Raw genomic sequence first — 27,498 nt, 5'->3', positions numbered from 1 at the left:
CAATCTCCACAATCCGGCATGCGCAATGCGTAGTACGTGCGGTATGATGCGGACTTTAAGATTCGAAGGTGGGATTGGCGGGAAAATAAGGAGAAAAGAAAAAGGCCAAAGGCCTAACCGGCCTAACCTCTGTGCGCGATGAATTCGTAGCGATGTCTAGAGATATAACATTAAATGATTTCTTTTTTCGATGATTCATGCAGAATGCAGAAAATTTTTGTCCGCTTAACGTAATTGCTTAAATTTCTCAGCACCGTCGTGTATACTTTTTTTACTCGTAATTGTTTAGCGTTGTACGTAAACGATGGCTGATAGTAATTGTTTACAGATGATTCAAACAAATTTTTCATTATACGGCTTGGTATTGTCAAAGTAAGTAGTCTGTTTATTACGTTTAGGAATTTTGCGACAAAATATTGAGCTCTAAACGAATCGGTGATAGATTGACATTTTTTATATTTTATAATTTTATTTCTATATATAATGTATATTTATATTTTCATATATATTAATGTAATTTTCAACTTGTTTAGCAAATACTCTGTGACATTATTTTTATGCGTGTAATCACGTGTATCTGTAATTGTTTACATTTTTTCTAGGGAACTTAGAGTATCTCTTGCCAAGCGACTATTAAAAATATCGCAAGATGAACGTGAATCTTGGCTCAGTCGTATCATAGAACTGATCCTGGCTCAAAACTTGGATGATCCACACATTAAAGCTGAACATATAAAAATTGCTATAGAAGAATGCTTAGAGCCATATAAATTGAAAGATACGGAAACAGTGTTCAATGTTATAAATGGATATAATATACCGAAGATAAAGTATGATATTTCTAAAAAGAAATTTATTATTGACAATGAAAATTTGTACCCTGAAACGCAATACAAATCGTTAGTTTTTCGACATCGTTTCGAAATGGCGTGGTACAAAACTCTGAGGCATAAGCAATTTCTGTCTTCTAAATTTGAGAAACAACAAACGGATAAGACAAATTTAATACCTATTGAATATCTGTTGAGCGAGTTGAGAATAGGGAATGTATGCGTAATGGGTCTGATAACGCAATTAATGGAAGATCAATATTATTTGGAAGATACAAGTGGAACTGTCAAAATAGATCTCAGCAATACAATATCCTTTATGATGTAATACTGGATTTTTAAATATTTAATTTTACTTTAAAATATATTTATTCCAAAATGTATGGAAATGTTTCATATATATGAACAGTGCGAAAACATTTCCCAACTTGTTTCAAAACACTATCGTATTTCAAAAATATTTCACAAGTACACAGTGATGTATTTCCCAACGCTACTTTTGAAGATATATTCTTAATTGATAACTCAAATGTAATGGTAAGAAAAATAAATTGATAAAATATGATTTACTTTGTAATGAGAAATTATGATGTTTCTTCAAAAATTAATCATACTTTGATAGTATTTTGAAAAATTAGAAAAGAAATAGATTTCCAGATCTCTGTGTCTTCATATCACATATTTTTGTTCGTTGAAATTCGGCTGATTTTTTTTTTTTTAGTAATTCTTTAATATAAGATATAAGTATATAAAAATATATATGTGCTAATAAGATATAAGATCTTTAAAATACAGCAATAACAATAATATCTTTATAATATGTTATTTTCCTTATTTTATTTATACGATTTTCAAGATACTTTCATCATGGAAGGTTGTATAATAATAGCTAATGGTGTTTACAAGGATGATGTATTACACGTGGAAAGTATCAACCTTCCGCCGATAGAATCATCGGAAAGCTTGCGATCAGATTTTGGCGATACAAATACATTTGGTGGACCACATAATATATCTTTAAAAATGTCAGAAAAGTTACAAGTCCACGAGGAGAGCAACCAGGATGGAATGATAGTGTTCATAGCAGAATTATGGTTGGATGTTCCACATGTCTTACAAAAATTTAAGACGATACTGAATGGCTACATGGATTATCCTCCCATAGCTTTTGTATTGTGTGGTCATTTTTTAAGTTTCCCTACAAATATAACTAGTGCGCAAGCCTTGATAACGGGTTTTAAAAATTTGGTTGACATAATAATACAATATACAAATTTAAAGGAATCTTCCAAATTTGTTTTTGTACCTGGCCCACATGATTTAGGCTCTCCTAAAATTTTACCGAAGCCTCCTTTGCCCAAATGCATTATCGAAGAAGTCACAAAAATGATACCAAACGCTATTTTTACCACGAATCCATGTAGAATACAGTACTGTACAAAGGAAATCGTAATATTAAGAGAAGATATGTTAACAAAGATGTGTAGAAATGCGCTTCGTTTCCCAAAAGAAGAACACTTTTTCAAACGTGTAAGTAGTCATTGTATTGATGAACGCTATCAAAGTTGCAACATGTAATAACGTCAATATTAATAAAAAATTTCAGTTTGCCAAAGCCATCATCAGCCAATCACACCTGACTCCCGTGCCTCTTCAAGTCGTTCCAGTATATTGGAAATATGACCATGCTTTACAAATATTTCCAACGCCAGATCTCATTGTGATTGCTGACAATTTTGAAACCTACGCGACCAATTATTCCGATTGTTATGTGATAAATCCCGGAATGTTCTCAAAAAACAACTTTTCGTTTCAAACTTATGTGCCTGCTATCAACCAGATTCAAGATTGTCAGTTGCCAAGCGACGTCAATGTTGCTTGAGTTAGGAAAATGGTTATATGAAAAAATCATGGTAATCTTCTTTGCACACAGACAATGTATAGAGCTACACTATAGGTATTAATACATAACTAACTCTTTTATAATTTTGTATATTTATTTCGCTTTAATAACAAAATCTAGTTTATTTTTACAATATTTTAAAAACCGACCGATAATGGAGCACTTAAATTATAAGTTTTTCGACGCTATATAAACGTGAAACAAATTAAGCCCAAAGGACAAAAATAATTTAATCGCGAAAAGGATTATTTCTTACATTTAATCCTCCATGTCTACAACGATACGGTAGGAAATATTTAGACGTAACTTGGTGAAAATTTCAATTTGTAGGATGGAATATATTTGTAATATCACGAACATAATACCTTTTCCAAACTGTTTGTTTCTCTTGTATTTCCTTATATTGGGATGACTACTAGGATGGTGTATCAGACCTGAATAGGACACAGATGGTACGCGCATGCTTATTTTCTTTCCTATCGATCCATATAAATAGGTACATAGAATATTAAACACAGTGTTTCTACCGTTTTGCAATATACACAACATTATACGGGTACAGACTGGGGCCCAATTTAATTATTTCAATTTATCGCTCTGGAAGCATAAGTCAATTACTGGCCGTGATAAACCAAACATGATCTTTATATAAGCGTAAAGAGTCGTTAACAACCAATTGCTTTGACATTACTGAAAAAATAATGCATACAGATAGATTGTGGAAACAAATTTACTTGAAATCAAGGTGTATTAATCGCAATAATAAATTCCTGGAAGAAATTTTTTGTACATTATATTCTATGATTTCGCTTAAAATATATTTCAAATGCAACGTGCTCTAAATATTGTTAATACTTTACATAACGGAAGTTAATGATCGATACAAATATAAGTTTTCTTCAAAACATATAGGAAGCAAATTTGATATTTTAAATATTAGGTTACATGAATTATAGTGCGAACACGTAAAATCTCAGAAATTCGAAATAATATATATATATATATATATATATATATATATATGCGTAAATTGCAACAACTACACACATTAATTCATCACATATATTACAGTGCCATCTGTAAAAAAAAAAAGTACGTTCTTACGTCTATTGCACTTCCTTGCAAACACGCATAGTCTTCGATAATTTTCTTCGTATGTTATTCAATTCCTCCTGCAAAAATTATCATAATACATAATAATACATAATATTTTATGTACAAGTATAACTTCAGTCCAATCGGACGGCGTAGTCGTCGACTTCTTCACGCTCTGTGTCTCACGAACTATTCTTCGTATGCAGTTCTCCTGAAAGAAATTTATAGCCAAGTTATATCATATTTGTAGATAGTGTTCATAAAATATATGAGGTACAAAGGATCCTCGTGCTGTCGATTAAAATTATAATTCTAATTTCTTATTAATACGGATGAGTAATACATAATGCAGATAAAAAAAAAAAACGTTTTATTCAATTTCTACTTAACGTTGTAAAACATAACGTGATATCGCAAGTTAGCTTCATTATAATCATCATTGATATTTTATGTGAAAATTGTTAACTGTATTGGGAAAAGAGTAAAAAAAATATAAATAACATTCTCAATGCAATCGTTTACGCACTTTCCCTTTGATATCTTCGGCAAGCCTGATTCCTCTCTTCGGCGTCGAAGTACCAAAGCGTAATGGCGTATCTCGTCTTGAACGCTGGTTGCACCTCGTGTGGATTTCGCCTGTCCGACCAGAAAAATAATATCCTATCGAACAAAGGTTCTATGTTCGCTACTTGATCGCGCCAGCCTTCAGGAAATATCCTCAAAAGTCCGCCATTCTCCTGTGTACAATAGAAAATACGCAATTATATTTACGAATTTTGTCGTTATATTATGTTATACACACAACTATTTTATTAGGCTTTACATTATCCTTTGGTCTTGAAAATAACGTATCTACAAGATGTTATTAATATTTTTGATTTTCTCGTCACTCTGCAAGCACGATGGGTTATAATATCAAAAAGAAAATCACATATTTGTAATCAGAACAGACTATATAGACACGGACCACTATACTATTTTAAATTCCTATAGTTTTAGCATTCAACCAGATGCTTGATACGCTATTTATAAGAACTCAAAAGTTACTTACAATGATACGTAGATACACACTTTCTTTAAGTACAATCTCGCATACGTGTATCGTAATGTAATAAATATAATTAAAAATATATTAATACATATATATAAAATTTCACCTTGACGTCCCAATCCCGATTAAGATAATAAATTGCTGTGATGCACCGTCCGTCTCGGTTAGGATTATCCACATGTTTCACATAATGTGAACCGTGACCGGGATAACAAGCTACCATCGCCTGGAACACAGAAAAAAAAGTTGTTTTATTAAAAGAAAGAAATGTATACTCGGCAAATTATTATAAATTGTGATGACTGATTCTGTGAAAATCGAAAATACTCCATTATTTGAATATCTCATTTAAATATCTCATATCTCGAGTCGATTTTACGCAACATGAGAAGAAGCTATATATGTGTACGAGTCATATATGCAATAAGTAGGAATGCAGTGATCATTAACGGACAAAATATTTCACATTTCTTTTTATCTCGGTAGATTATCGAACGATATGTCACTATATATTACTTACGACGCAATAATTGATTGAGTCAATTCACATCGAAAGCGTATTGCCTTACGTGCGCATTCTCACGTTTTCCGATAACAAAGTTTGCTTATTGCTAATAAGCCGACGATAATGTTGCAAATATTCTTACGTCAGTTCTTTCAGTGAAAAGTTTGAAGAAAAAATACAAGGATATGCTTTTCTAAGCACATCCTTCTGTGCGGATTTTTTAGCCAATTTCGAGAGTGTCCTTAGGACGAGGAACACCCTAAACGTATTGTAATACGCACGCGCAATGCTTTATTCAATAATTTCTAAATTAAAGGAATGTACAATATTATATTTCTGTTAAAATTGAGTAGATGTTCAAGCGCCTTGACTTTCAAAGACCATTGATCGAAATATCCTTGCAAATTGTTATCATACTATCTCTCACACGAATAATGCATAATTAAAAATATAGACATTTTTCTTCAAAGCTCCATGCGTTACGTTACCAGTTATCATTGTAATTTATTTAGTAAAAAGAACGTAAACGAGTTTCCTTTATTTGTTACGATTGTTTTGTTATTCGGATAAGATTATTTCTGACTCGAAAATATCCATGCGCATTCACAGATGGATTGACTCATCTCAAATGTGTATAATAGCGTAAATTATAATACAGCTTCAAAAATGACGGCATATAAAATAAGATATTTAGTGAATTGAACGCGTTAACATGCATACGCGATACGGACGATATACGTGTCCTTGCGTTATTACGAGTAATCGGATATCTAACTAAAAATAGACACTGATAAATCGTACGAAAGGACAATGACAGCGATCACGAATCAAATAATAATTATCAAACAGGTACCAGTTTAATGAACTGCAAAATACATTCGCGAAAACAATACGAGAAATATCCCGAACCTATTGACAAAACAAGAAATGTGCAATATTTTTAAGATTCAATAGCATTTACATTCAACCATTACAATGAATACCGCCCGTAGAAACATGATACTTTCATAAGATAACAGGATATATCCTGAGTATGTATATCAACTTTATATTACATAATTGTTTCGAATTATTCTTTTAATAAAAGTTTACATTTCTTTCTTTCGCTTCGCACCTCAATTTTCGTTCCAGGACTTTTTAATCTTTCATAAAGATAACATACGTATGAACCAAAAATGTAAACTATATTGTAATAAAAAAATCTCTCTTTGTGTATTTTATCTTTGCGTCTTCAAATACATATTTTTATCTTCAATTATTTACTATGCATATTAAAAAAATCAATATTCTATCATGTATTTAAATATATAATTTGTTATTATATTTAAATATCCGAAAAAACTTGACTATTATACGATCCTTCTCATATTAATAATACGCCGGCAAAAATTGAAATAAGAAATTAATTTCTGGCCAAATATTTCCTTCTTCGTCGAAACCGCTAGACGCCAGTACGCGGTTGACGTTAGGACGATTGAGCAGCTGGACGGGAGTTTGGGTAGCGTAGCGCAAAGCAAATTTGCTGTATCGCGTCACGTCGGCACTCGGCACAGGCGGCAATCGGCATAAGAGAAGAGAAAGAGGGTGGGAGTCGCGCGCGGCGTACGTGACTGACCGCACTTGGCGCTCTCCCACTCTCCCCCTTTCGGCGTATAATACTCCCTCGCAGATCTCAACATTTTTGGAGTCCTGACCTTGTCTCTATCGCGCTCACCTCGGCGCGTCATTCGCGCGATCGAAAATCCCACGTGCTTAGTGCGCATCGCATTAACATTTTCTGCTCCACGTAAACGATAATCGAGTACACAAACACGAATACGAAAATAAAGAGAAAGATATATAAATTTTGTAAACTTTTCACCATGTGCAGGACGCTGCCGTTTACTTTTGTTTCACACAAGAGAGTAGACCGCGCACAGTCGCGTTATCAGTTATAACTTTTAAAAGTTGAAATCTTTGCGCGCTACGCGTTAAAACTGCGCGCCAACTATAAGTATAATCTGCGTAATTTCAAGGAATTAAATTACTTAACTTAAGCTAAAATAATCTATATCTCATCTTTTATTTCTTTTAAGATTACATACAAACAAGTGGATACTCACTTTCGTTCTCCCAGTGATGGTATAGTTTCCTATTTTCCCGTTATTATGCATTTTATTGGCTTTCATGATGATCGCATCGACCTGCGATATCAACGTGCCAATATTTTCGCACTGCTCTTCTTTTCCGTCTAGCCATATTATCTGATCGCCGCGTATCGTCTTTAAGTCATTCGCGCTACCCTTATTGGAAACCAACTGTCCGTCTTGAAATAATCCGGCACTATACATATTTAACACTTCGTTCAACACTTTGAGACCTCTCTCCTTGCCTAAAAACTTGTCCACCACGCATACGCCGTACTTGTCCATATCCCTGATCACGTATGGGCAAATTTTGTCTAGAAGTTGTTCGAGATTGCTTTTATTCTTGTGTAGAAAAGGAGGCAGAAGTTCTTCTTCCCGATCCCGTATCTCCGTCAAGTTCTTCATGCCGTTGCGACGTTGAGCGGGAGAGCCGAGATCCGCGTTGCTCAAACCGTCGAAAATTCTCGAACTCTCTAAAATGGGATTCAAGAGCTCGGCTCGAGCTCCTAGTATGGTGTCTTCCGAACTACCTTCGTACGTTATAGGCGACGTCCAGCCATCGACCTTGTTATTTCGCGCGCTCTTTGCCTTCCCGCTATTTGACTTCTTCTTAAGATTCCGATTCTCTTTCCGTTTTTGTTGACTCGATCCGTTTTCTCCTCGCGCAATGGAATCTGCAATCGGAGACCAAGTGTACGAGAAACTGTCAGTTTTTCATTAAGCTATAACGCAGATAATTATATATACGTGCGATAAAAGATAATTATAAAGTTTGGAAGTGTCCTCCGCGAGGACAGAACGTTGGGACGCACACGCGGTGGCGTTCGCGAGTATATTTACAATATTTTATATCGGGACGTGTATCGGATTATCGCGGCGCAACGGGACTCTCTCGTCGTCACTACCGAAATCCTCTTGCTAAAAATCCGCGCTTGACGACGACGGCGGCGACAGGCGACGGGCGACGGGCGTCCCGCGTCCCGCGTCCCGCGCGAAAATGAAAAGTCGCGAGCGCACATACCTGCCACAGCCAAATGCTTCTCGTCCGAGGTGACGTTCGAGTCCCACGGTGCATCCGAGACCGAGGTCCCGTTTAGGTTAGGAGCCAGCGCGCTCGGAACAGTCGAGGCTCGACGATCGCCGACGGGGGCAGGGGGATGCCGCTTGGACGGGACGGAACGCTCGTTCGCGAGGACGACGGCGGTGACGGCGGCAGAGGTGGCGGAGAACGGCTCCTCCGTGGACGCGACGGCCACGGGGTGAGTCGCGCAAAATTCCCGGTGGCGTTTCCAGTCGCGTCTCTGGTGCTCCTTGGTGCAGTAGAAGACGACTTTGCAACGCGAGCACCTCGACAGCTCGTCAGTCTTGTCGCAAACCGCGCAGGTCAGCTCCGCACCCGTTTGTACCCCGTCGCCGATTGTCCGCGCACGACCACGACCGACTATCGGTCCGGGTCCGGGTCCGGACATGTTTCTACGTTTACTCGAACGCCGCTGCGGCAATTGCTGACGACATTTCTACGACGAAGAAAGTGGAGTGGAGGAAAGTCTTCAAGCGCTCGCGCACCGCGCAGTCGGCGCAGTGCGCGCCGTGCACACCCCCCTGCGCCTGCGCGCACTGCGCAGTCCACTAGTCCACTCGCCTCGCTTTGAATCGGAATCGGAGTAAATGTCTAGTGACCAGTGACTTTAGCGTGTGTGCAAAGGCATTCCTGAACTCTGGTGCGTTCTTCTTTGCTCGATAAAATATGCACGTTTTTCATCATTTGACTTTGAATTTGGCAATTAAATTTCGAATGCGAATATAGATTCGAAGACGAATATCTAGAAATAAACTATATTTGGATAATTTATAACAATCGTGTTACGCGATTGTAACGATTGCAAAATGGTAAGTTCTAACCTATTTGATATGCCATGAAAAAGTTAGCGTACACAAATGTTTTTATTTCGAAAACGGACCATTTATTTTTTTCTAATCGAGATCTCGCGCAAGCAAGATCTCTTTTCCCTTTTCACCTTCTCTGCGCGATCGTTACATCTGTAAAGACAATATACCACGTATCGAAGTGGCCTGTCGGATGAGGGAAGAATGGCACGCGTCATGGTTTTTTTTTTTTTTTTACATCTTTTCAGACAACGTTGAGGCACGACGTTGAATTACCGAACAACATTCCAAAGTTATTAATGGAGAAACATGCAAACTATCTCATTTCGTACGGGACCAACAAAGATGAATACGTAAGAATATTTCTCAACTTCTTTTGCGTTATCTTAATTTTTTCGTACGGAAAACGATCGTGACGCAAAAATATATTTTGATACATACACCTTTAATATTCCGCGACATTTCTCTAAGATTGGCACATTCATATTTTTTAGAACCATTCTCAGACAGAGCATATGAGGATGTCCGGCATATACTGGGGCCTTACCGCTCTAGATCTAATGGGCAAGTTGGAACAAACCGATAAAGAAGAAGTGTTGGAATTTATTGGACAATGTCAAAGTGACGGCGGTGGTATCGGTGCCAGTGTACGACACGATCCACATTTACTTTATACGCTTAGCGCGGTTCAAATTTTGTGTATGTACGACGCGTTGGATGTAATAAACGTCGATAAAGTCGTGAGTTACGTCAAAGAGAGACAACAGGCAGATGGAAGTTTTGTGGGCGATCAATGGGGCGAGGTCGACGTCCGATTTTCTTTCTGTGCCGTTGCTACTCTGTCGCTCTTGGTAAATATCACTGAGAGTATAAATGTACGGTCTATTGTAGAATGAGATCAAAGTGTTTTAAAAAATAACGTTTAATTTTTTTTTTTTTTTTAATCAATTCTTGAGATCAGATGGATATCTTGGAAGATAATATTTGTCCGTAAAACGATAAAACACATTTTGGAAAAAGTAAAGTTCTCACATCGTACCGACATATTTCAGAACCGTTTAGACGCGATAGATGTCGAGAAAGCGGTACAATTCGTATTGAAATGTATGAATTTTGACGGAGGATTCGGCTCGAAGCCAGGATCTGAGAGTCACGCGGGTTTAATTTATTGTTGCGTTGGATTGCTTTCGATCACAGGTACTTATATAGAAAAGTTACGGAACGTAACACGACTGCTCTACGAAATATACAAAATATAGAGAAGATACGTATAGAGTATCTACTGTCGCTCGTCAAAATATTTTTCAGGACATCTGCATCTGATAGACGCCGATCGCTTAGGATGGTGGTTGTGCGAGAGACAACTACCTTCTGGCGGTTTAAATGGCAGGCCTGAAAAGTTACCAGATGTATGTTACTCTTGGTGGGTGCTATCGGCGTTAACAATTTTAGGTCGTCTTCATTGGATAGACAAAAAAGGCTTGGTAAGTCATCGTTGAAAGACATCCATCATTTCCGTTTCTTCGATCAGTTTATTTCACCGCGTGTCCTACATCCTTGACCGACCGAATCAAATAATTACAAATATTGCTACTAATATGTAATTTCTTTTTTTTTCCATTTTCCAGGTTGATTACATTTTAATTTGTCAAGATGTCGAAACTGGCGGTTTCAGTGATCGGCCCGGTGATATGGTTGACCCCTTTCATACTTTGTTCGGCCTCACCGCGTTGTCGTTGTTAGACAAGAATTTCTCGTTAAAACCAATAAATCCTACTTATTGCATGCCAGAGTACATAATCGATCGGTTAGGTCTTAAACCATCGCGACTCGACGCGTGATTATATATCTGATACGCTTTATAAATGTACATTAATTCTTTGTTAAATATATGATTGTAGATTTTCCACAAAGTAGATGTGAATTTTCATTCGACAATCCCAAATATTCTAACCGTAATGGCGAAATCATAATTATCTCGGAGAGTACTAGCGGAGAGAAGCCTGAGAGAGGCCATCCCGGTCTTTTTCATCGTCAGGTTCATTAAAAATTTAATATTTTACGCGATATTTTTCAGTTATAAAATATTTTTAATATTTTTTACGTTTCTATTCGTAAACAAACGTGCGCTGAGTCAAATGAGAAGAAATATAAGTTGCTCTGAGAATAAATTTTGTTACATTTTCCGTCGGTAATTCCCGAGTCAAAAAATAGACCCTCCGTAACGCCCGAGATCGCGATCGCACACTCTCCTTGAACGGAATGAACGGAGGGTCACGTAACAAAGCATTTGTCTATGTCGCCGAGCCTCCGGTCACTTCTCAAATGGCAGTTTTTACCCATTTAACGTCTACGGAGGTTACGCGAAGTCTGGCGACTCTCCGTTCACCCTCCCTACAATTCGCAGATTCGACGTCGCATGGCTGGATAAAACCTCGAAATACCCTCCTTAGACTCTCAGCACGTTTTTGCTAAAACCTCGATAGAGCCTCCGTACACTCTATTCCCGGAAGCCTCCGTGTACCCTCTGTAGAACCTATTCTCGAAGGTCACCGAGAACCCTTCTTATACCCTAACATTTTGTAGATATTAATTTCCCAGGTAGCAAGATGACGTTTAAAGACGTCGTCATTTGACATCACTCTGCTACCTGGGTATCCTCACCTCGTGGCTGCGATATAGATATAAAAGGCTCGAATAAGCGCGTACTAATAATAATGATTCATTGTTGTTGAAATTCAGTATTCGAAAAGTACTTATGCGTTCGTTTATTCACATTGGAAGCTATTGGGAAAATAAAATCTATAATACACGTTACGTGTATTATAAAGAATAAACGAACGCAGGCTATAAGTACTTCTCGAATACTAAATTTCAACAACAATGAATCATTATTAGTACGCGATTATTCGAGCCTTTTATATCTATATCGCAGCCTCGAGGTGAGGATACCCAGATAGCAGAGTAATGTCAAATGACGACGTCTTTAAACGTCACCTTGCTACCTGGGAAATTAATATCAAAATGTTAGGGTCTAAGAAGGGTTCTCGGTGACCTCCGAGAATAGGTTCCATACATCGCAAATATATGACAAAAAAGGGAAATATAAATTAATGAGGCGTATAAATAAATATAAGATACATTCAATAATGTATTTGAACGAGAGAAAATATCATTAATATAACTATATTAATATAAGTAAAATTAATATTCTTTGAAAGTATAGCACTAATATTTTATATTTTTATAATACTTAAAAATTAATTTCTTGTTTTTCAAGCTATATGTTTAAATTGTAAATATATAACGCAATTGTAAGGGACACTAATTATAAGGGGTCTAAGTTATATAAAAGGTAATTACATATACATCAGAAAGAATTACAAAAAAAATTTAATACATATGTTTTATGTCTGAATTAATAGTAAAGTAATTTTAAACGATATATTATTCGGATTGGATAAAAATCCGTTCTGAACGTACTGTTGATACAAACTTCCATCGTGACACGTCTCGCAGATCGAGTTTTTTGTTGCGAGTAATGAAAGTAAACACGCTAGCAATCATTACCTTTATCACTGGGGCGAAATTACGAAGAATAATTCTCAATGCCGCGCAAGCTACAGTTATATACATCTCATATTTACTCTGAAAGAGATCGCTGATGAAACCCAATAAGAAATTGCACAGGTCCAAGTTCCACATCGCTGGTTTTAATGTAAAAATACCCAGAAGATCCACGATGACCGCCAGGTCGTTCATCGCGACTGCAGATTCCACCGCGGCCTTAAGATCTTTATTGTGCCAGAGTATTTTCTAAAAAAATGTTCCATAAAAAAGTTGTAGGATATAGAGAGACAAAAATGGTAAAATCAATTTTTGAAAAAAATCCATTTTTCAAAGTCACATAAAGTTGTCGCCATTTTTTTTTAATGGAATCATATAATTTTTCTTACATAATATAATTTCTCCAGTTATTCTGCATATAAAAGTATTTAAATAAAGTTATCAAAAAATCAATAGTTTACGAGATATTTTATATTTTTTTATATTTATATTTATTGTTAAAATATGCCAGAATAAAGTATGAAATACCTCGTAAAGTAGATATTAACCCTAATCCCTCCAACGTTTTTTGCGGCACTTAATTTCTCCAACCATGCACTTTCGAGTCCCACGCGTTTTTCAGTATGTTAATACTAGCTTTGAAAAATTCCCCAAAAATTATTATATCTTTATACCTTCGACTAAAAATTAATGTAAAGAAAATTTGGAAATCTTATTTATTTAAATATTTTTTACAACAATTATGTTGGAAGGATTAGGGTTAATTTTGTAGTAATTTTTTCTTAACACTTTTATATGCAGAATAATTGGAGAAAGTATATCATGTAAGAAAAATCATACGATTTTATTTAAAAGAAATGGCAATAAATTTCATGTGATCTTAAAAAATTGATTTTACCATTATTTGTCCCCCTCTAAACCCTACTTTTATCGTTGAAAATAAGCATTTTTTGTAACATGTATGTGCACAAAAGATACTCACAGTAAAGAGCTGTATAAAACTGGGCATCGATACCCGGGCGTCCATCCTTTTTGCTGCCTTTTGCACAAAATAAGGCTAAATTCTTTCCATATACCTCGATCAGTGCATGCCGCACGAGGAGAGGCCAGTGATTGACAAGCTCTGATGTTTGTTGGTCCAAAACTTTGGATTTATCCATAATATTCACTTTGATGCCCTCATAAAAATAAAAGTTCGTTCCAGGATATATTTCTACCTAAAAATGCGCTCAAATTACATCATCTTATAATAACATATACAAAACAATAGCAAAAATCAATATTTATCAAACAATTTACCTTGTCTTTGCCGGGAGATTTATAGAAATCGGAAATCTGCAACAAAAAAATGTTGGCAAACAATTGTATTATATTTTTACATAATTTCAAAGTTTCTATCTTACTGTAACAAAATTATTAATCGACTCAACTGGCCATGATGTATAAATCTTCCAACTCAGTAACTGCGCGCCGAATGGGTTTTTCGAACTTTAAAACACAGTTTTATTTCTCGTTAGATAGTAAAATCATTAAATTCAAAATCAAATTATTAGAAAGAAATTATTGCAAAAAATATCACCTCAGCCAGAATTCGAACCTGGAACCCCCAACAATTTGTGCGGGTGTCCTAACCAATTATGATAATGTGATTTCGATTTTAATGATTTCACTATCTAACAAGGAATAAAACTGTGTTTTAAAGTTTGGAAAACCCATTCGATCTGTACAGTGTTGTAGCGTATAATATTTTGCTGTCACTATTGTATCCGAGGGACACTCAATTCTTAATATAACTTCACTTACCTGAGCTTGCGATGTCCTTTCTTAGGACATATATAGCGAGTCTGCGTGAAAATGCCCGGCCAGCTACAATAAAACTGACCCGAGCCAAAAGTTCGTCATGCAGCTGAACCAATTTATTCTGAGAAAATTCCTGTTTCTCTTACATGACGGCGTGCGACTGTGTCGTGCGATAGAGCTCATCACCGGCGCCCGAGAATCGAATATTCCGGTATCACTGGAGGTCTTGGCAAGGGCACGTATAGCAACAGCAACACACCGCTGGGCTGGCTGGGCTATATGGTGCCGCGCGCGGCGGTTATCATTTGTCAAAACGCACTTTTCCGCGCCACGCGCGGCACGCGCGCAGAGCGGCTCAACGGCGTAAAGTGTAAACAATTACCGCGTCTTTCTTTCTTATCATAACCGTCCGCGTGCTTCGTCGGTATAAGTGGCATTTATATAATCACATTCTTTTGATTGACTTATCTATTGACACATGATTGTATATTGACACATAATGTAAAATATGATATAAAATACAATTATAAAACATAAAAACGAGTTGCCTGCCGTGTTACTATGATTTAAATAATACATAAAAGGTCTATATATTCAGTGATCTTATACAACATTATATTTTGTTAAAATTTTGAAAATTTTACCTTAAATGTTCAAACTCGTCATTGCAACGTAATCTTTTTATAGCGGAATCTGACCTGTTTTTGGCACGGAGACACGCCATTTATCATATATTATTGCAGATGATGAATAAATTTCTCTCTTAATATTTTGGGGAACGTTTTACTTTTATGGGTCGGCAACATATAGACAATTATAGGTTCTACAGAGGATACACGGAGGCTTACGGGAATAGAGTGTACGGAGGCTCTATCGAAGTTTTAGAAAAAAGTATTTCGAAGGTTCTACAGAGGGTACACGGAGGCTCACGGGAATAGATGCCTACGTCGAATTGTAGGGAGGGTGAACGGAGAGCACACATGAAACGCGTACGGAGAGTCTGCGAAGTGAGCGCGGAACATTAGGACGCGTACGGAGAGTCTGCGGAGTGAGCGCGGAACATTAGGACGCCTACGAAGGGTACGTGAAGTCATCGCACAAGCCATGAATTGTAACGAGATTAAATGGAGGTTCGATCATAGTTAGAGGAAGTTTGAGGAGGTTCCCAGGAGTGATCTTTTCATGACAAAATCTGAAAGTAGAGTCCAAATAGGTTATAAGCAGGGTGCACAGTACGGCGGCATATGCTCTTTCAAAGGATTTCGAGTAAACGCAGGGTATTCGGAGGGTTAAATTTTGACTCGGGTTCCTAGATACGATACAGGATCTTTTTATCGTCGTATGTTAAAGTGGCTGCGAAAATTCAGTTAATTTCAGACAGGTGTCATTAGTTTCACTTGAGCGCGATATCGGTAAAAAGATAAGAAAATTTCAACTTTTACTCGAATACAGAGTTATTTTTTTGACCGAGAGATCAAAGTTAAAATTTCTTTAACAAATTAAATTTTTACTTGCGCGAATGCGTTACGTTTGCACTATATTTATTCAAGTTCGAAAAGACTCGATAAATGTTTCGGTTACTGTATTGAAATGACCATTTGTAAATTTATAATGTGCAAAAAGAGAAGAAAATAATAAATAAAGCGATTAAAAGATAAATATATAAAAATCAAACTAATCGCAAGTGAATTTGATCTTTTCGATGACGCTGCGGTTGCTCAACTGACCTTGATAATCGTCGTTCGCTGTTTACTGGACCTAAATAATTCTCAAGAAATAAATTTCAAGAAATCGTCAACATATTGAATAGGTACCGACAATTTAACGGCATTTGACTATCTTATTTATGAAAAAACTATTTGACTTTGTATTTAAAAACCGGATCAAACTTTTGTAATCGCTAATACCTATAATGTACCTTGATTTTAAATCCATCTTTTTGCACATTACGGCCTATTAACAAGTTTGCGTGCCTTGCGTCAACTCGCGTCGAATGATTCGATCATTTTCATTTCCGCAAAAGCTATATTTATTTTTGATTCGATTGCGACGATATCATAAAATAGTTACAATGTATATGCGTATACATTATTACGTACACTTATATTTTAAGTATATAATACCCTGCAGTTTTTTTACACCGTAGAAGTTGCGTAACAATAGAAATGTATTATAAAATTATAAATATAAAAAATGGTTAAATCATGTATATACGCGATCGTCATTTTTCTCAATCTTTCAATTTTTGGACATTATACCTATACATATTTTGTTCGGTAACTATAATAAGTCGTCAAAATTAAAATTCTATCGAAATATATAGCTTTTATTTATAAAAAATTAAATTTCTGAAAGAAAGATCAGAATAATTTTGTATGGTTCGATATAAAATAACATATACCTACTCTTATTGTTAAAGATATTTATTATTTAACTCTGAAAGACAGATATCGCGAAATGATGCAATGAAATCGCATGCATATACATTCGTCTCAAAAGAATTAAAATACTTTTTGCCGCTCGTCGTTGCTCGCATGGAATCATGCCTATTTGTTTAATAGAAATAATCAAGAAGCATGGCTATATGCAGACGTGATGCGTTCCTCCGCGTACGAAGACGTACGGTTCTAGGGAACGCGTCTAGTTGAAGTATTAGTGTACATTACGCGCAACGAGAATTGCCATTTTGTCGGCGAGGCACGAGGCGTAGCGACACGCCTCTCGCCGGCAAATTCCGTGCGAGGAAAGCGCTTCGATGCGATTGGTTTATCTTCTCCCACCCTTTCTTCTCTACCTGGAAGGTTGGCGCGCGCGGTCACCGATCGAGAGAGATTAGGGTTAGATCTCGTTAGCTAGGAAAAGATCGATTCTGACAATGAGTTCTCTCTCGATGAACGGAGTATATACAATAATGGTACTCATCGGAATCTCAGAAACCAGAAACGCGCGCGCGCGTGGTTGAGTCCGAGACAAAGACAAAAGTGATACGGATTTCACTATATAGTCAGACTTGAATCTTAAATATTTGAACCACGCGATAATAATCGATAATTATACATCACATTTATTTAAGACAAAACTTGACAATTCAATTAAAGAAAAGTATTTCTTTATCCAACTCGAGTCTTTGCGAGTTGATATCTATAATATGTATTAGGAAGATCACTTCAAACGTAATTTCAAACGACAACGTCGCGTTTCATTGCAACATGTTATATTTGCGTAATGATATACGTAACGACAAGAACGTTGTTGTTTTGGAAAGTTATAAAACAGAGATCTCTTTACAACACACTCGTGGAATTTCTCGTTGAATCGTTAAAGAAATACAATTTATATTACCTCTATGTCTTTATTTTATTTCCCATTTCTTTTTTTGCGTTCAGCAGTCTCATATACTCGTTTATATATATATATATATATATATATATATATATATATATATATATATATATACAATAACATTAAATAAATGAATTTACTCCAGAATTTCCCAAAGAGAGTTCCAAGCTCCGTTGCCCGGATGGGGTTATCAAACGTTCCGCTGTTCGAGGATCAGACTCGACAAAATTACACCGTATAGTTTCAATCGTTGGAACCGAGCTTGGAACGAAAGCACGCCGCGCGCGCGCGCGCGGATCGATCCGCGCATTACGAAACGCGCGGAAGACAGAGTTCTCTCTCTCTTCGCTCTCCTCGCGCTGGCAACGTATATGTATACCCAAACGTACCCCGGCTACTCGCGGCTACTCGATAATCCGGTGGCGTCCGGTGGTGCACGCCGCCGCGCCGTACGGTATATCAGTGGACGCGCGAGGCGCGAGGGCGGCCGCGGGTCGACGAAATTCGATCGGATTGGCCGACTCTCGGTTATTCTCGTTCGTTCGAGGGAGGTGACTCGAAGCTCGAAGCGGTATTCGCGATGGAGCCCCGCCTTTGGGGGACGGACTTCTCGAGACGCGAAAAGTCCCCCGGGCACCGGGGTGGGAGAATCACCGCGCCATTGGACGGAGGTGGTTGCCGGTAGCGCGAGCGAGACCGGGCTCACCGGGTTCCAATGCCTCGTTTTCGAGTAGGGGAAGTCCGTTGCGGGGGTGTGGGTATGGATCGGCCGCAGTATCCGCGGAGACGCGATCGCGGGTACTCGGTGTGTTTTGGGCGTGCTCGGGGGGGCCTCGGAGCGAACGCGCCGCGCGGCCGCGGACACAGTGTCGAAAATCGTCCGGATTGTGACACCGTGAGAAAGCGTGACACAGCGCGCGGGGTACGCAGGGTCGAACCTCGCTCGCCTCGGCCGACCGCGGGCGCGGGTCCCCGTGGTTGATGGGCCCAATGGAAATTTCCGTCTTCGGTCGTGGCCGAGAGCAGCCTACCTCGTGCTCCTGCCGATTCTGCGCGAGGACACCAAGGATGCTGATGGTGCGTGCCGGGTATCGGCGAACGTCGTGCAAAGCGTCGTAAGGGTGTCAGTTTAGAGGAGGGAGACTGGTCTTCGGTATCGCTGATCTCGCCGCTCGACCGTCGACGATGCCGCGGCCCTCGCGCGATACCTACGGTGATCAGAAACCGCCGTACTCCTACATATCGCTAACGGCGATGGCGATATGGTCGTCGAGGGACAAGATGCTGCCGCTCGCCGAGATTTACAAATTCATCGCCGATCGCTTCCCGTATTATAGGAAGGACACGCGACGATGGCAAAACTCCTTGAGGCACAACTTATCCTTCAACGATTGCTTCATCAAGGTTAGTCGGATCGGTCCATATCCACGTCTCCGCGCGGCAGCCGGCAGCGGCTCCGAGCCCGAGCTCCGATCGACGTCCAGCCGGAGATCAAACTTCTCGAGTCTCGATCGGCCCGCGGCCGAGCAACGTCGAGTTGCCGAGCGGAACGATCTTCTTTCGAATAAAATTACCACGTTGTAATAATTTGCGTAAGAAGTAACTCGACGAAACGTAAATATACCGAAGCCAAAGATCGCCAGGTCGATTAACGAGAATCAATGATTAACGGGGGATATAATATTGTCTCATTTTCGTGTTGAGTTTTAACGAGTGCACTCGTAAAGTATAATAATATCTTGAATCGCGGTCGTCGCGAACGAAGCGTGATGAATCGGATCTTTGATTGACGTGCGATGTGCCTTTTCAAAACGTCAATGTCCGGGCTCGTGAAGCGACGACGCAACGCGCAAGGTGCTCGGTTGTTGTATTATCGAGCCATCTGTTTCGCACCTGCCAACGCGTGCGACCGCGCGATCATCGTCATGGCGCGTATACCGTTCATCCGCGCCGCGCCGCGCGCCGCGGTTCCTCAAAATTACAAAAGAACGCCGACGGGCCCGCGCCCCTTTCGTCTGTTTCGCTCAAATCTTATATTACCATTAGCTGTCACGGTAAAATCACTTTCAATCTTGCGCGCCGCGTGTCACAGGGTGAGACAAACTTGACCACAATCGTGGAGATGAAATATTTTGTACGAAAACTTATTTATCGCATCACAGAGCATCCTTGATGTACGATTAAATTTTTATGCACAAAATGTGCGACTCGAATAATCTTTAAACGTTCAAAAAGCTTAAGTTTATTACTATTTTTCCCAACTTTCCGTGACGCTTGTTTACAATTTTATATCATAATCACAAAGAAAAATGTGTTAAATATCGAGAACAGGGCGATAACTAATTATCCATATGTCCAACTACTTTATATGTACTTGCCACCAATATTCTTATTAACATAACGCACTGCAATAATACATAATTTAGCTTTGTGATTCATACACCTATTTGCTGCACATATCGTTAATTCAAGAATGTTTTTACTATATGACGCTACGCTATACGATGTTATAATGAACTAACGCAACGATAAATATTGTAGAATATTGTACAATCGATTGTTGAGACTCAACTCTCAACGTCGCTTGATGCAATTTGTGCAGCTTATTGTTAGACTTCTCTAAGACTCCTCAGACTATTGCTTAGATTGCCCTTAGTTGTACGCGTGTATTAATTTTGTAATTATTACACTGTATAGTTATTTCATAGTGCATCTCTTGGAATCCATTAAAAATGTATTATTTTAAACATCAAAACATCTGGGGAAACTTAAATATACATATACATATATTCAATTATAAGAATTATGTTTTTCACATGATTCAAACAATTCCGATTCCGAAACTTATTTATTTATTTATCACTGCAACTTTCTGTTTTGCGCATACAAAAGTTTGGAGTGAGAATTATATACATATAGTATACATATGTATGATCCATATTTCACCTTTCGCGAATATTCGAAAAATCCAGTCAAGTGAGTCAATTTATAAAATAAGATTGTATAATTTTTGAGAGGCAACTGTACGTTTCTCTTTACTAAAAACTTGTAATAAAAATTAAAATTCTATAAACATGATTAATATTATATTCTATCGGTATAGAACGGAAAAAATGCAGAACAGAATTTTTATCCTTTCTTTTCTCTAAACATTCTATATAGAAATAAGCATATATTGTCAGAAATTGAAAATAAAAATTTTAGTTTTAAATTAATCTATTTGAGTCAAGAACAATTTTAAAATAAAGAAGGAGAAACCCGGGATAGAATATTTGTATCCTTTTCATAGATTAGGAAAATTTTTTTTGCCCCGTATGGACCTCCTCTATTTGCACGAATAATAATTACCGTCGCTAGAAAGCGTGAAACTATAAGCGGAAACGATGGAAAGTAATAATGTCTCTGTGAGAAATTTTTGATAAATTTTATGCCAGAAAAAGCCATAATCGTGGGTTAATTAAAAAACTGATATTATTTACATGTAAATACAAGTAGATTAAAAAACAATTGACAGAGAAAAATTTACTCGTTTGCTTTTTCTATGTATTCTTCGGCCAAACAAAGTTCGGTCAAAAGTAATCATTTTCGGTTTTTTACAAACGTACTTTTGTGTAAATTGATAATAAAATTACGTTTTTTTATTATCAAATCGACTTTATTCGGAATTGGGATAAAATACAACCGTAGACGTTAAAAGTTGTAAAAAGATGTTCAATTAAATTTTCGGCATGAAATAGCTTCTGTTATAGCAATTAGTCGAGTGTATTATAGATGAAAAACAATGGATTTCGTTTTAATAGCAAATAAAATCTAATTGTTAGTCTGATCGAGACAACATCGGAATTGCTTCACAATTCTCATTAATTTTTGTAAGCAGCATAGGGTAAATTCATTTTTTTTTTTTTTAAGATAAAGTATAATAATTAAAATAAGGTAAAGATCAAGAACTGTATTTTGAATACATTGTCCGAAATCACGATGACATTACATTGTAATTGCTGAGTAATTATAATTTTAAATATTTTTATCTATTCTCTCTGCGGTATAAATGTACAACTAATCCAAGTTTATTATTTCTACATAAGCGTCTTCAAAACGGCAAGAAATGTGTAAGAGAGAGAAGAGCTTCAGTTAAAATATATAACACACTTGGATTTGTGTATATAAGACAGAGAAAGTTTAAATAATTTCAATGGTTTAAAGATTTAAATGATTTAAGCATCCTGCAGCACAACTTTATTTTGTTTCACAAAATCATAAATGCGAAAGAAACTCGTTGTCGCGTACGGTGTTTGAATTTTTCGAATTTGCTCCAGCATTCAAACGTATAATCCCTTTTCCACCCCACCCCCCTCGCGAACGCAATTTGAAAATTTAGCTCGCCGCCACGGTAACGATGGATGGAACGAAATGACGCGAAAGACGCGAATGTGAACGCAGGTCGAGCAATCTCGTCTACCTCTCGTCGAGGCGTGGTACTAATAATAGCGGCGCGCGGTAATATATTTCCCTTCGCGAGATCTGTCCGGCAGCAGGTTATGCCTTTCCGATCGAATTAACTCAACCGATCGGCAGATAATCGTTTCGCGTTATTAAATGTAAAACCTGTTCGTTCCTGGCAAGTAATGGCTCGCCTGGCTCTCTACAGCTCATCAATCGCCGCTAAGACTATGCGTCTTATATATCGGCCATATCGTCGAGGAAACGCGGTGGACGGTGCTAGGCGCCTTTCCACTATATACGACTACGCGATACGCGATACCGAGAGGGGAAAAACAGGGGCTACTCACCTGAGTGACTGACTGAGTGTGCAATACGAGCGGCCGTGCTTTACGAGAATAATCGCGTAATTGCCTCGGACTTCGTTGCCAGCGTCGGCGACGCGACGCGACGCGACGCGACGCGGCGACGACCGGCGTCTTCGGCATCTTCCGTCTCGATCGTTCATCGAGATGTCAATTAAGGCGCGACTCGACTCTACTCTATACAAACGTTCTATACGCGTATTCATCGAAGAGTGAGTTCCGAAGTAAGTATTAGCGCAGACCTAGTTTCAGACCGATTCTGAGTTTTCCATATCAATCGACGCGAACTGAATTGACTGAACTTTCCGTTCCTACAACCTACTCTCGTCAACGTTCTCGTCACGGATTCGATAAACAAATGTTCGACGTCTTCCAAATCTATCGTGTCCGCGATACTCGCCCGTCAAGATCGTTTCTTCCAATTTTTCGTTTATTTGTTTAATGTTTAATTTAATATCGCATAGGTTACGCCTACATTTCATTTATATTAGTCTTGTATATTTCATTTTTCATACGAACAGCTGCCAGCTGTTACTTGCAATGCAACTATAAGGCTGTCAGACTAAAGGTTATCAGTTTTAAATTGCGATACACAAATATGTATTAGATATGATATATATACTCTATATGTAAAATCTTTATTTATATAGAAAGGAAGATATTTTTATGACATTTCACGGCCCAAAAGTGCAAATTCGATGCAATGTCAATTTCGTTCATTTTTCGTTGGAAACGCGAAGCGAAAAGTTCGCCAAAAATAAACGTTTAAACTCGAGACTGACATAGAATCGATACGATATCCATGTAGTTTGTTATCTATCATCGGTGACAGACAGCTACGTGTTATCTATACTATTAGAGATATGGATCGATATGGATCGAGCTGCCATTCGATTGTTTATGTATTAGCGAACGTTTCACAAATTTCTCACAAATTAAGCTTCTAATATCAATTTTTTGACCGCTTGAAGAATTAACGATAAATTAACTAATTTTGTTAAATCGATCTTCTTGCAAAGTACTTCTGACACGGTTTAAAACTACAGCTTTAATATAAATGCGCAATATCAATGTAGATAATAGACGGCGGTGACGACTGTTATTAGTCATTTTAAGCAACAGATATCGTTGATTTGATCGTAGTTTATCGAGCAAAAATTTCAAGAGGATTATCTATAGGATAGTTATCTTGTAGAAAATAAGATTGCTCAATTCTATTCAAATTCCTCAAACGTATATTAGATATGAGATACTTGATTTTCTCGAAACGATATACTTAAAATATATATGTGCGGGAGTCAATCGGTGCGGAAGAACTCCGTCGTGGAACACTTTGATTCAAATATGACTGCAGGTGATATTTTTCACCGATGCTACCATTATTTTTCTTCTAAATCGAATATATTTCACACCTGGTCTTGTGATTCGATACTGTCGCAACTTGATAAACCTGATGACCCGATTTCAGGTACCGCGCGGTCCACATCGGCCGGGAAAGGGAGCCTATTGGGCATTGCATCCCGCCGCATTGTCCATGTTCGAGAACGGTTCGCTCCTCCGACGACGAAAACGCTTTAAGCTGCACAAGCCGGACAAGGAGCTGCTCAAGTCCGAGCTGCAGGCGCTCGCCTCGGCGATGCCGCCGCCGTTGCCACCTCCACCGCCGCCGCCGCCGCCGCCGCCGCCACGGCCGCAGCCGCATCCGGAACCAGTCGTGTCGACCGGCGGAATCGTCGACGCGAGCGCGACGTGTCCCAGCAACGGTCTTAGCCTGGCGAATCTCCATCGCTTGCGGGACGACCTGCTTCGATGGGAGATACAGGAGAGGCGAATGATGGTCGCGACTGCCTCGAACCACGGCGACTTCGTCGGCGCGGCTGGCTTCGGCCGGTTCGACGGTGGTACCGCCGGCCTGCCGGCTGGACCGACCGCGCCGGAAGCCGTCACCGCCGGCTACTATCTACTATCACCCGAAGTGAGACAGAGACTCGCGGGTGGTGCTACCGACGGCGGTAACGAGATTCTGAGGACGTACGAGGCCGCCGCGTTGCTGCACTCCGCCGCTTCCTGGAACTTCCCTGGCTTTCCGGCGGTTTCACCGTCGTACGCGGTGACGCAGCTGCCGTATATCCAGCAGACTACGGCCAGCAGGCAGGCCGTCCATCCGACGCGGGAGATGCGGGACGAGCGCCGTTCGTCGAGCGACCGCGCGCTGGAGAACGGACCAGTGATCGCCGCTACGACCGGCAGAGAAAGCGAGACGGTCTTCACGGGTGAGAATACTTACGAGATCGCGGGCTACACCCGCGACAAACTCACCGAGGAGGAGCCACTCTCGTCGTCCTCGTCGTCTAGAATAAATCTCTATCGAAACGCCGTCCTGACCACCGCTTCATCGCCGCCGACTTCGCCCACCTCGCCGAATTCGCTCGCGTCCAAATCGTCCTATCGTCACCTGTCGCCAATCTCGAGTCTGGCGGTCGAGGTGGAGCGAACTCAGTTGCCCTCCAATCGTGAGGAGGGCCAGGTTGTTCTGACCGCGGCGAACACGGAAAAGAGGGTTAAGAAACCGTTCACCATCGAGAACATCATTGCGCCCGACAACAACGAGGGTAGCGCCGACGGTGGTAGTGGTGTTGGCGTTGGTGTCGGTGCTGGCGACGAAGAAACTTCAAGGTTGACTGACGAGCCGATCGCGAAAAAGTCCTCGCTCCTCGTGCCGAGGCCGCTCTACGCCGGGTACTCAATGTCGATCGCAACTACGGGTGTTCAGAGGCCGTCTTACGGCACCGCCACTTGAACTCTGTTCGTTGATCGACTCGATCCTTATCGAAGGGATTAGCCGAATGACGCCAGAGTCCACGATGCGTCTTGAAGACGTCTAAAAGATGTTTTCTCAGAGATTCCGAGCGTGCTTTCGACACCTCTATCGTGTCACCCGGATGTATCTGTGTGCGTGTGTGTGTGTGCGCGCGCGTGCAATCTGCGTACATACTCCACCTTCACTTATCTGATATTCTGCGGAAAATGAGAGAGATTGTTCCGCGTTACCGTTTACACTGTTTACAGCTATGCTCAAATCGGAGCACGACATTCGTATATATACACGCACGAAGCAGAAAGTCCCGGTTAACGTTAGAGACGTATGAAGAATGCCAATCGGATTCCGTTAGATAAGCGAAGGTGTAATATGTATTTGTGAGAATGCGTCTCCGCGAGAAGAGATCCGCAGAATTTCTTCGATTCCGTAGAATTGCTGTTTACTTTTGACGTCTCAAAATCGACACTGTTTTATTCGACGGCAACGCGACGAAATTCAAACGAGACGATCGCGAGTGTTTTTTGACTCGACCGCGACGCGATTGATCGGACATAATTGCTGCGATCTTTCGTCCAATTTCCCGTGAATCGACGCGAATCGACGCGATGCAAATATAAGGAGACATCGTAGACAATGTTAGTTCCTCGTTTCGTAAAGGCCGTCCTCCTCGGGAGGTCTTTGCTCGCTGATATTGGTTTTCGTCTCGCGCGCCGCGAGAGTCGCTTGGTCCCTAAACTTACGAACTGTCCGCGAAGAGTTATTCGTAATTTACGGTTGTCGTACGAGCGCAAAGGTGATCGATTATCGTTAACCGCGAATACCCCGAATCGGCAGTAGCGCGCGACGTTGTGCACAAAGATAAGTAACGCGTATCGCCCCAAGTCGCGTCGCGGCTTTCGCCTATGTAATTAACTAATTAGATGATCTCTAAACGATTAGGCACAAACGCGGGCGCGAGCACAGCTATACCGATGTTAGGTTTAGCACATAAAATTAACGTTATATGAAGCTAACTTTGAGATTCGTGTATAAATATGAATTTCAAAGTCGGTTTTATACCGTGTAACTATTTAATTGGAATATTTTATACAAAAGGAACAAAAAGTGCCGGTTTTGAGAATATTTATAAGGAAAAACTACGCGCTCTATTAATTTTTTTATAATAATCCGCGAAACCACGAACGAACAACGAACGTACATTGCTCACATATTTATTCATCTGTCTTCTGTCTTTTTGTAAAAATGTAAATATATTTATAGGTTAATATAATTAACTTATTAATAATTAAATTTTAAGCAAACCAACCGTCGCGTCGGTTTGTATAAAGTAGATTAAGATTTACATACATCGTAAATTATTTTTATAACATGAACCTCTATCAAACATTCTCTCTCTCTTCTCTTTAACAAAATTCTTTAAAAAATCTATATCCGCAATTTTTTACTTTCACGAAATATAGACACGAAGGTACTTAATATTCCTTTTCTATAGAAAATGTCCAATTATAACAATAGTCTCGATATTAATTCTGTAAAATTTGAAACTGCATTGTTATCCAGATTTTCGTGGAATACCACCAAATGCGTTTCCTTGCGTAATGTACCGTTCAATAAATTACAAGTCTTCTCTCTTGAAACAAGAGACTGCTCGTTACATTCGTGCATCGTCGCATCCATCTATATTCTGTACTCGTACTCGCTCGAGCAAAAACACGTTGTAAATGTAGAAACGATTCGTAGCGAAATAAATTATTGTATATACGTAG

The 27,498-nt window shown here is 39.1% G+C and overlaps 5 protein-coding genes across 7 annotated transcripts; 3 read left to right on the top strand and 2 right to left on the bottom strand.

Moving 5' to 3' along the window:
- Window positions 1-89: 89 nt before the first annotated feature.
- On the top strand, window positions 90-4,964 carry Dnapol-epsilon58 (DNA polymerase epsilon subunit 2). The gene is made up of 5 exons (XM_077424726.1): window positions 90-230; window positions 329-372; window positions 603-1,140; window positions 1,677-2,360; window positions 2,437-4,964. Exons 1-5 carry the CDS (start codon window positions 198-200, stop codon window positions 2,710-2,712), a joined length of 1,575 nt encoding a protein of 524 aa, XP_077280852.1. The 5' UTR covers window positions 90-197; the 3' UTR covers window positions 2,713-4,964.
- On the bottom strand, window positions 2,437-9,083 carry Hph (HIF prolyl hydroxylase). Its single transcript, XM_077424727.1, has 5 exons — window positions 8,532-9,083; window positions 7,487-8,184; window positions 4,986-5,105; window positions 4,355-4,565; window positions 2,437-4,039 (listed from the first exon to the last, which is right to left on the bottom strand). The coding sequence occupies exons 1-5, from the start codon at window positions 8,977-8,979 to the stop codon at window positions 4,011-4,013; spliced, it is 1,506 nt and encodes a 501-aa protein (XP_077280853.1). The 5' UTR covers window positions 8,980-9,083; the 3' UTR covers window positions 2,437-4,010.
- A 4-nt stretch (window positions 9,084-9,087) lies between these two features.
- On the top strand, window positions 9,088-11,313 carry Betaggt-ii (geranylgeranyl transferase type-2 subunit beta). Of its 2 annotated transcripts, none has more exons than XM_077424733.1 (6): window positions 9,088-9,231; window positions 9,646-9,750; window positions 9,892-10,248; window positions 10,450-10,594; window positions 10,706-10,881; window positions 11,026-11,313. In XM_077424733.1, exons 2-6 carry the CDS (start codon window positions 9,697-9,699, stop codon window positions 11,236-11,238), a joined length of 945 nt encoding a protein of 314 aa, XP_077280859.1. In that variant the 5' UTR covers window positions 9,088-9,231; window positions 9,646-9,696; the 3' UTR covers window positions 11,239-11,313. The 2 variants fall into 2 exon arrangements, with proteins under 2 accessions (XP_077280859.1, XP_077280857.1); XM_077424731.1 differs by having other exon boundaries at window positions 9,093-9,400.
- An 825-nt stretch (window positions 11,314-12,138) lies between these two features.
- Window positions 12,139-14,680, bottom strand: LOC143907772 (uncharacterized). 2 transcript variants are annotated; one of them, XM_077424734.1, is made up of 3 exons: window positions 13,947-14,680; window positions 13,045-13,213; window positions 12,139-12,975 (listed from the first exon to the last, which is right to left on the bottom strand). In XM_077424734.1, exons 1-3 carry the CDS (start codon window positions 13,989-13,991, stop codon window positions 12,845-12,847), a joined length of 345 nt encoding a protein of 114 aa, XP_077280860.1. In that variant the 5' UTR covers window positions 13,992-14,680; the 3' UTR covers window positions 12,139-12,844. The 2 variants fall into 2 exon arrangements, 1 of the variants encoding a protein (XP_077280860.1); XR_013259966.1 differs by having other exon boundaries at window positions 12,142-13,213; window positions 13,947-14,181; window positions 14,264-14,680.
- A 3,924-nt stretch (window positions 14,681-18,604) lies between these two features.
- On the top strand, window positions 18,605-27,498 carry LOC143907813 (uncharacterized). The gene is made up of 2 exons (XM_077424816.1): window positions 18,605-19,510; window positions 24,380-27,498. The coding sequence occupies exons 1-2, from the start codon at window positions 19,292-19,294 to the stop codon at window positions 25,709-25,711; spliced, it is 1,551 nt and encodes a 516-aa protein (XP_077280942.1). The 5' UTR covers window positions 18,605-19,291; the 3' UTR covers window positions 25,712-27,498.

The sequence above is a fragment of the Temnothorax americanus genome, unplaced genomic scaffold, assembly GCF_048541705.1.
Source record: "Temnothorax americanus isolate GAGA-0224 unplaced genomic scaffold, ASM4854170v1 Scaffold9, whole genome shotgun sequence".
NCBI lineage: Eukaryota > Metazoa > Arthropoda > Insecta > Hymenoptera > Formicidae > Temnothorax > Temnothorax americanus.
Note: the sequence above shows the minus strand (reverse complement) of the source record. Positions and strands in the feature narration are given on the sequence as shown.